Source organism: Lupinus angustifolius, chromosome LG15 (genome assembly GCF_001865875.1).
Source record: "Lupinus angustifolius cultivar Tanjil chromosome LG15, LupAngTanjil_v1.0, whole genome shotgun sequence".
NCBI classification, from domain to species: Eukaryota; Viridiplantae; Streptophyta; class Magnoliopsida; order Fabales; family Fabaceae; genus Lupinus; species Lupinus angustifolius.
Window position 1 is genome coordinate 13,128,011 of NC_032023.1, and position 10,322 is coordinate 13,138,332.

The window sequence follows — 10,322 nt, forward strand, 5'->3', positions numbered from 1 at the left end:
TTGTTCTTAGGTTCGTGCCAAAAATAGAAGGATTCTTCCAGCAAAAGAAAATGGACATTTTTTATTTTTCTTTTATTTGTAATAACACTTAAAATAATAATTTAAACAATTTACTTTTAATTCTCAATTGCATGTTTACGTGTTTATATGTCCATATTTAGGATAAATAGCAAAAGGACAAATATAAAGAAAGCAAAGCAAATGCGTCAGCAACGTTGATAGGGTGAAAATTCGGGGGGTGAAAACCAGGTTCATTGAACCTGGACACAGTTAATTAGCTATATTTATACCCATGTCGCCACACCACAAAATCAACAACCTCAGAAAAACAACTTTCTCCCTTTCCCTCGCATCTCTCTTCTTTCCAACTTTAATCATCATTATTTATATAATTTTTTGACTCACCTCTTTCTATGGCACCTATTATGGCGGTGATCGGCATCGGCGGGAACCAGGAGAGGCGGAAGAAGGTGTTGCCGGAGAATGACACGGCGGCGTTGGAGATGAAGAAGAGGAACGAGGAGCTTGAGAAGGAGTTGAAGGAGAGCAAGGTGAGAGAAGAGGAAATGAAGCGTAAGCTTCATAGCGCGTGGGAGAGACTGCGCGTGGCGGAGGAGGCTGAAGAGAGGTTGTGCTCTCAGCTTGGAGATTTGGAAGCGGAGGCCGTTCACCAGGCGCGTGAATATCACTCACAAATTGTATACCTTACGGAACAGCTCTCACGCGCCCAGACTCTCGTTCATAAGTCTGACTCCTCCATTTCCATTCCTTCATCATGATGATGATGATGATGGATGATGTTGTGATGAATTTTGCAGCATGTGTTGTTTGATGTATAATTATTGTATATGACGATCCATAATGCGTGGATCGAATGTGTGTGTTATGGTGTAAGGTTTTTGTGTTGTAGATTATTGGTTTGGTGGATTGGAGGATTGACAAAGAGTCTTGATTGTTCTTACATTTTTTTTTATATTTGGTGAAGAATGAAAGAGTGTTCTTAGATTTTATTGCAGTTATCAGGAATCCAAGATTATAAAAGAAGTTAGATGATTTGATATTAGCGTTTAATGAACGAATCTAATAATTATATTCTTATTTTAATGATAAAAAATAATTTTATTCTCTTTAAAAGTTATATTTCCCTTCTTTTTTTTTTTTTGAAGCAATCATCTTTCATTAATGAACAATATATTAACTTAGTAAGTATTTCGAACCTCGTGATCCTCTCTACCCCGTCTATCAAGGAAATGAAGAGGATGGAGTTGATATGGAGGGCCCTACTGAACAAAGAAGAATTCCTCAGATTGGGTTTTCAGTTTGCTGCAAATAGACCCAAACGTCTGACAGGATCGTATAAATAAATGTAATAGTCGGTTATTAAGTTTCAGTTTTAAATTAATAGTTTATGAGGAAATTGTCCTCTAATCCTTAATGTTAGGGAAATAGTTACTTCTATTGGTTATATAATACTATTGTGATGAAATGAATTAGTAAGCTATTATTCAGAAACTTCCATTCTTCCTTCCCTTTTTTATTCCTTCTCTAATTGGAATAAATATCACTGCCACATTCCTCGACCTATCAGGAGTTTCCTCAAAAACTTGATTATCTGCTTTTATTAGGAATAAAGGAGCTTCTTGTTAGTATTTGGGTATTCTTAGTCCTCATGGTGTAAAAAAAGTGATTCAGTGTTACAGGCCGGGATGGTAGATATAAGCTTTAATAGAGTTAGAATGATAAAAAAGTAGTTCTAATTTATCTTTTAGAAAAATGCATTCCTATTTATGTTTGGGAATATATTTTTTATTGCTCCTTCTATTATCAACGCAATTGGCAAGATAATGAAGGTTTAGACAATGACATGTTCATTTAGTGCATGGCTTTTAGGTCGTAGATCAGTTGCTGAATTATTTTGCCTGTGGGTCTTACACTTGTGAGAGAGGCACTTCCAATTGGATGTGATCACGTTTTAATTTGTGGTATACGACTTTAGTTGTGATTATTACAATATATTAATATTGTTGGTGTATGAGTGATGAAAATGATAGGATTGGCCATATTTTTTTATTTAATTTCCTAAATATTATGATAAATTCATCATATTTATAATTATAATCTAATTTAAAACCTTAGGTGTGGCTACTTCCTTATTGAGGATATTTGGTCAGATTTTTTTTATCGTTGTATTTATGGGTTTCATCTACTTAACTTTATACTTTTATATGATATATTTATTTTAAGGTATCTTAATCTCATGTCGTTATTGTGGAGGATAATAAAGTACATAAAACATAAATATATTTCATTTTTTAGACATGAATTATAAGTCATTCCCCTGTATTCAAATATATAAAAAAAACTTATATGGGGAGTTCTATATTACATTAATAACAACCCAAACTTTAATCTTACTAGGTGGGATATATAAGAGATGTATCAATCAAATGATGATCATGACAGTTTATCTAATTTATAATCATTGAGAAAATATTAATCTATAAATTTTTCTTCATTATTTCACCTATTTTTATTGATCTCTCACACTTTAAAAATTAGATTTACCACCATATTAACATTTGTCGTCCTTGAAATACATTTCATTTACTTAAAAACCTACTCCAGTGCATTCAACATTTTACTTGTATAGTTCCAATGCTTTAAATATTGAGTAAGATTAATTAATATTCTCAATGGGTGTATTTTTTTGTTAACATTAAAATTGGTAGGAGTAGTTGGATTCTCATCCACTAAGCATTTGATGTAAACGTTGGTGCCTTGTCCATTTTCTAGATATGAAAATGTCAATAAAATTAACCAACAAGCAACTATATTTAATATTTGATGCAACGAAAAGAGGAATTGATCCCATTTGACTTTTCCTAATAGAGAAACTTTGCTTGTCAATGGCTTCACACATAGGATCTTTGACTAAAGATTTTTTTGTTGCATTTCTTCGGATCTTAATTTTCAATTCATACTACGTTTCTTTTCATTGAAATCTTTTCAGATTTTGGTCTTTTTATAATGTTATTTTAAAATTCCTAAATATATTGATCGATCTTGTTACCAAAATACTTCCATTAATTAATGTGTATTGGAAAGAAAAAATGAGCAAGACATAATAACGAAGGATAATTTTCTAAATATACATCTAACTAATTGGGATTTGTGATAAAACCAACCATATAAAGTAACAAACTTAAAAGCATTAAAATTGTTTCTATAAAAAGGATAAAAATGGTAACTCCAAATCTGATTGTTATGAAACTCCAACTTAGGGTGAGCATGGCCATTAAATTCATGAGCTAGGTGGTCGCATCTCAAGGTTTAGATGTTACAATCCTAAATATTAGTATATATATATATTTTGAATCTGGACTTAGACCCGAAGTTAACTCAACTCCAAATATCGATTGGGACAATCTTTGAACCCAAACTTTGACCTAATTAAATATAAGGCATACATCTTTTAGATAAACTATTCTTAATATTTTACTTATTATGAACATGTAACTTGACATATGAATAATATATGTACATATATTGTTAATCATATATATATATGAGAAAAATTAGAAAATCAAAGATATTTTTGACAAAAAGATCTCATTGTTCTATACAAAATTCAATAAAAATATATAAATATGATAATTGAGTGACCATGGCACGGGTTAGGTTATTTTTGTCTCATGCCCGATCCTAAATATTGTTTGAATCTAATTTTTAACTCAAACTCGGTCTTAGATTCAATGAGGTCCGATCATATTTGAGCCCAATTATAATTGAACTAAATTGAATAGACAGATAAAGTTGGATCCTACTTACTCTTACTTTATTCTATCTACTAAATAATGAAGTGGAAAATCATATTCTGTGCATCTTGGAAACTGACAATGGGATTATCCCATACTCATCGTGGTTTTGTAGAAATATATCAAATATTGTAATTAACCATTAAGATATTGGTCTAATGGAGTAAAACTTTACTAAATCTTAGAATAACCAAAAGATATAGTTTAATTATTTGAAACGACGCTTGTTGGAAGGTGTAATCATGCACCCAAAAAAGATTAGTTCTTTACCAAAAAATGTGAAGAGAAATTCATTGTAATACCAAAAAAAATATTTTAAGTAATCAATAAATACTAAATTTAATTAAAGATGTAATAAATGATAATTTTGCAAGCTTTTAACATATGAAATTACATTAAGTATGAGTCCCTAATCTCAAAGTTTGTGGTCAGATACATGACCCCTTGAATTGTTAGCGTATTACCATATGTTATATGTTCAACTTGAAATAGTCCATGGAGTTGATTTGGTTATATTCACAATTTTGGCTTATCTTGAGTTTCATATGTTTAACTTGTTGAAAGATTCGTGAATTGAGCTTGTGAATTTTTATACTACTGTAGTTTGAAAATTCAAATTATTATTTGATCTAAAATATTTTAGTTGAATAAGACAAGTTAAACAATATGTTAAACGAGGCTAATTGTGTTTGACTGGTTCGGTCTAATTTGACATCAATCCCAAAGTACATAACGCAAAATCTGTGGCTTCCTCAATTCGTCGATCTTTTACAATTACGTAGATGGGTTTTTATCAATTTTATATTGGGTAAGAAGAAGAATACTAGGAATTATTGTAAATGGGTGTTGTTTTTTAAAATAAAGGGTTTTGATAACCAATAAAAAGTTAATTCATTTATTTATAATTATTAAATGTAAAACATTCATTAATTCAAATGAAAAAATACCCTCTAGTTCATATCGTTCTTGTATGTTCTTCCTTATTTTTGTGCTTGCGCCATGAATTCAAACCTATGTTTAATCACCTTCGGCTTTCATTGCAAGTCGCTCTCTAATCCCTTTACCAGCATGTTTCTCGTTTATTATTTCACTAGTGTGTACAGGTACTTCATGTCTACCGGTAAATACTGTATGATACTACATATTCAATTTTTATATATTATATTTTTTTTGTTTATGATAATGTTTAATTTAAGGTGAGATATGTGATTAATTAATGTATTGATGATAGTTGCTTAGAATTATATAGTTTTTTTTTGTGAAAATTAAATAATGTTAAGGGCAATATAGGAAATGAAAATTATACCATGAGGGAAGTTATTTCAAGTTTTGGCTTTATATATAGTATAGATATATGTTGAAAAATCATTTACATGTATGATGTATCTAATATATTAAATATTTTGAATATGCAATATTTTCCCTTTTCTTTTTATTTATGAACATATATGAGATAATATATATCTGAATATTTTATGTTTCATTTACATGTATGTATATAGATTAAAAATTATAAAATCAATAACATATGAATAGTATTAAATAAAAATTGATGACATATAGTATCAAACTATCAATGAACAAGTAAGGTCTCGTTCACCCATGCCAGTCAAAATGTGTTTTTCTTCTTTTATAGTAGTGTTAAATAATAGGGATAAAAGTGGAATAATTATGAATTAATCCACTCATATCTTTAAAAACATGTCAAGCAATTTATTGGGTAAATTTTAATTTTATTTACTGGAAAATGGTGGGGGAACCAAGATGGTTCGGTGGACTTGGGATAAGGGAGATCACAATTTTTTAATACATGTAAGGATTAATAAGTGTCTTCTGAATATGTTTTAGTCCAATAGTTGATTTTATTTTCATTCAATTATCAATTTAAATTTAGAACATAATATTAATGTATCTACTCTGTGGCGCGAGTATCTGGGAGTTATTAAAAATCATGAATTTGACATGTGGCAGACTATTCGTCTATGCCAATGAGGTTACTGGTCCAACAGGGTCGAATCACGGTTGAATAAAAAAATGAAAAATGATTTGATTTTAATTTAAGATTTTCTTAGTTTTAAATAAGTGGTCCCACAGAGAAATATATGAAAGAAATCCATATAAAATGGTAGAAAGAAATCAATTTGATTTTTGTCCAACAAATATATTACTTCTTGTATTATTACTTGTGATTGATCAAAAATATTTAATTATTAAATTTTCAACCTAAATACATTTTTTAACAAATCATAGATACTTTTGTGGAACAATAGATATGTTCTCGGTCCAACATCAGCATCCTTACCACTGAAAAGCACCTTTATATTTCAAAAACAATAATATATATATATGCTTATTCTTTTCAAATATACTTCTATTTATTATTTCTATTCTTCATTTCATATTTTTTATTTTTAAAATTTATTTTATAATATATATTAAATGAGTTTATTTTAATCAAATTATATCAAATTTATAATATTTAATAATTCTTTAAACTATGTGCATATATAAAAAAAATTAAATCAAGAGTGTAGAAACATGAGGGAATGATGTTGAAGGAGGTGGTCCAATTCTTTTGTCTATTCGAGTTACACCATATAGCATTAAATATAGGGTCTCTCACGCGTAAGAATAAAGAACTTGCATGATAAGCCATTGTTTTTTCTCCTCCATCACCCCAAGTATGAAAATAGTTTAATTAAGTTTTGTACTTGTCCGTGATTTTTTAAAGGTTTGTATTTATCTGTGATGTTATTTAGTAATAAAAGACTATTTTTTCAATGACTTCCGTAAAGAATTTTTTATATTATTTTTGTATAGTATTTGTGGATGAGAAACTCAAAATCCTAATTTACTAAAATACAAGTGAAGTTGTACACGTATCTATATGTATTTATTTAGTTTAAATAATGCTGACAGCCCACACTTCCTATTTTATTAGAATTATACTTGTTCACATAAGTAAAATCATATTATAATACATCAAAAGGTCCTATAAGAAAGACTTAAGCTAAAAGATTGTTTTTCGAATTATACCCATATTTATTACAATTATAAATAAGATTATAAATTTATAATTATGGTTGGTAAGAGCATCTCTATTACCAGATATAAATTTCATTCTTATTTGAATGCCATATAATATTTTATATTTAACATATATCCCAAAAATTAAGAATAATAATTATTTTTTATATAATATTAAATATTATTCTTATTATTAGCCACTTCCAACATATCTTACAACTCGCCATGCAATTTCTCTCTCCTCCCTCTGGTAGAAGAAACATTCTTAGTTAATAAAAATCTCATAGTAGCAAATAAGAGAAGAAAAATCTTATTTCAACAAGAACAATATAAGAATGGGATGTTTTAAATAAGCTCAAATGTAAGTATTTTAGTTAACATATACAAATTGGTTATCCCTATATTCCATGTATTTTGATGTTTGGTTAAATAATGGAATGGATTAAATAGTACATCAAAACTTTGAAATGGAGATCTCGTTTAGAGATGACAAAAAAATCCAACTCGTGGGTACTCGTGGAAATAGCCGCAACTGGTACCCATAATAATAGCTTATAGGCGGATGTTGATTTTGTGATACCTGCCCCCGCAGATACCCGCAAATTTATATATTTAGTTTTTATTTAAATTTTTATATATATTTATTATTATTTTAAGATTATATATCATATACTTTATTATTATTTCATAATAAATTATATTTATTTGACTGTGATCATACATTTATCATATAAATATCATATTATTCATGTATCAATTATTTTTATATATTAATTATTACAAATTATATAAATATATAATTAAAATTAAAAACCTGTTAGGTACCCACAAATTTCTGCTACACGTACTGATACCCATAAATATTATGGGTTTGGGCATCGGAAAACATTACATGTGCTCGCCTTGCGCGCATTGTTATCCCTAATCTCGTTCAAGAAAACCTTCTTACCAAAATTAATTACATTCATTAACATAATTAAAGAAGAATACTGATTTAACATGTATATATATTTTTTAAATTAGTTAAGCTCTCCTAGCCATCTTCAAGAATATTGATCTATCATCTACGACCTTATATACTTATTAATAAAACTTAATGCACGAAGAATCAAAATTATCTTTAAATTTATTTTGCTCTGTTAGTGTGATCGGCTATACAATTGACTAAACTCAGCCATGTAAATTTAAAATATTTATCTAAAGTAATGTTACAAAAGAGAAATTTGTCTAAACTAGCATATTATAACTAATTAAAAATTTGATCTCATATCCTATGCATGCTTCAATTGACATGGAAAGAATATGTCTTTCTCGATATAACTTCTTTACTATAGAATATCGATATGGGTGAAGAATTGAAAAAGTCGTGATTGAGTTTAGAATTTCAGCCACAAGCGTCGTCATTGGCTTATCGTTTTAGAATTTAATTTTCTTCACTTTCAAACGTCACATCAACGAGTTTAGCATCTCTTCCATGAAGTAGACTCCAATCAAGTAACTAAGATAGAAGTGTGGTACAAAACAAAATAATTATATTATTTATAATTGTAATGACATTTATATCTTTAAAATTAAACATAAAATAATACTCATCTCTATACTAATAGAGATATCTATACTCCATCCTTCAACACTTGGAAAGATTCCAATACTCAAATATGAAGAGGAAGAAGTTTTTCTGAATTTTATTTTTTATTAAAAAATAACGCAAAACTATATCTATTAAATATTTATCTTATGTATACTTGAAAGAATCTAATTTCAATATGGTTGCACTCATAGGTCCTTTTTCAAATTTTAATGAGCAACACGGTAAACCAATAACATTATCAGTTAACCAAATAAATCAAAGGATTTTCTCAATCTCAGTCACCATGCTAAAAAAATATTCACCAGAACTAAATGTTTGATAACTTTGATTCTATTAGTAAACTTAGTTTTCCAATATTTTTTATTACTTTTTGACTGTTATCCCCAAGCCTTAGACTCGATATTATAAGAGTGTGCTTGTTCACATATGATTTGCCTGCCGGAGATACCTTGCTTCTCAATCTAGCTATTCGCTTATTTTCAAAGATAAGATATATAAATTCAAAGTATGAACAGAAAAAAGTATTCTTCAAACCTTCACCAAAAAATCCTTAAACTAATGTGAACTTTGTTCGTCTCAATTTAGATAAGTTCATAATATGCGGATTTTGACATTTTTTTTTGTTTCTCACTAGTATCATTGACCTAGATAGTTCATACGTATGTAACAAAGTTAAGTAAGCTTAGTTGGTAAAAGTTGAGAGCAAAATTAATCATACCTAATTCAATTTTTGACAATTTCACTCTCTCCCTCTTTAATTATTCCCCCACCAACATTACAGTTTGGTTAGGCATATTAGAGCCATTTGTTTGTTCTAGCTGAATGGTTGTGGTTGTCTTGAGAAAAGTTATAGAGGTCACTAGACATGTTCATCAGTTAAGCTAATTTATTAGGTGATTATGGAAGTCTTTTTTTTATATTAGGTTGTGTTGTATCATTCCATGTGCTACTTATTGTGATAAGTCAAAAAATACTTAATTATTACAACTATAACTTAAATACAATTTTTTAACCAATCATAACAATTGATACATATAATGACGCATTTTTTGAGATAACATATATCCTCTTATTGCTTTCATGTTGCCCTTCCTTTTTTGGCCCCTTTAATTAAAAAGGTTTTGGAAGGGTGTGGTTTATTTTCTTGATGTCATTTTTGGACTTTAATCTCATTGATTATAAAAATAAAATAAAAAATGATTGTGGAGTTATGTTAAAAGTTGAACATGCAAACAAATTATGATTAATGAAATTGGCAAAACTAGCGTGAAATAAATTTATAAGATAAATATTTTAACGTACATGACAAGTTAAAGTATTAATATTGGTATTATTAGAAAATTGTCTATTATTTATACATCAAATGTTTAGCAAGGATTTACTATTTACCATCACTTTAGCAAGGATTTTATTTTAGGCAAAGTGAAGAGTTAGTCTTATAACTTATTATTACAAGATGTCTAGTGAAAGAAAAAAGAGTTCATACAAAATCAAATAAACATCATATGATATTGCCTTGTGTGTTTGGAAAATGAAATCTTATTTAAGATATTACATAAACACTGCTTTTTTATAAGACTAATCTTAGTTGTACACTTCGAGTGTTATGTGAAAGAGACATGTGATTGTTGTATCATTTAAGCTTAATATTGTTAATAATCACGAGTCATGTAATGTTATCCCGTTTATGTAGATCTATGAATTGGTATTCCATTAAAAATAAGGCCAGTGAAAGTGAGTTATGTCCTTTGGAGCAAGGGTAGAGTTAGGGTTGCACATGACATGAGTGTGGAATATAATGAAATGATTGAGTCACATCACAAATGGTATCAAAGCATATTGGGACCACTGGATCTCAACGTTGCAAGCCCACATGCGTAAAGGATTAG

The 10,322-nt window shown here is 28.6% G+C and overlaps 1 protein-coding gene across 1 annotated transcript; it reads left to right on the forward strand.

Annotated features, from left to right (window-relative positions):
- LOC109327285 (protein RESPONSE TO LOW SULFUR 2-like) lies at positions 296–1,008 on the forward strand. The gene has a single exon (XM_019560358.1). The coding sequence runs from the start codon at positions 414–416 to the stop codon at positions 777–779; it is 366 nt and encodes a 121-aa protein (XP_019415903.1). The 5' UTR covers positions 296–413; the 3' UTR covers positions 780–1,008.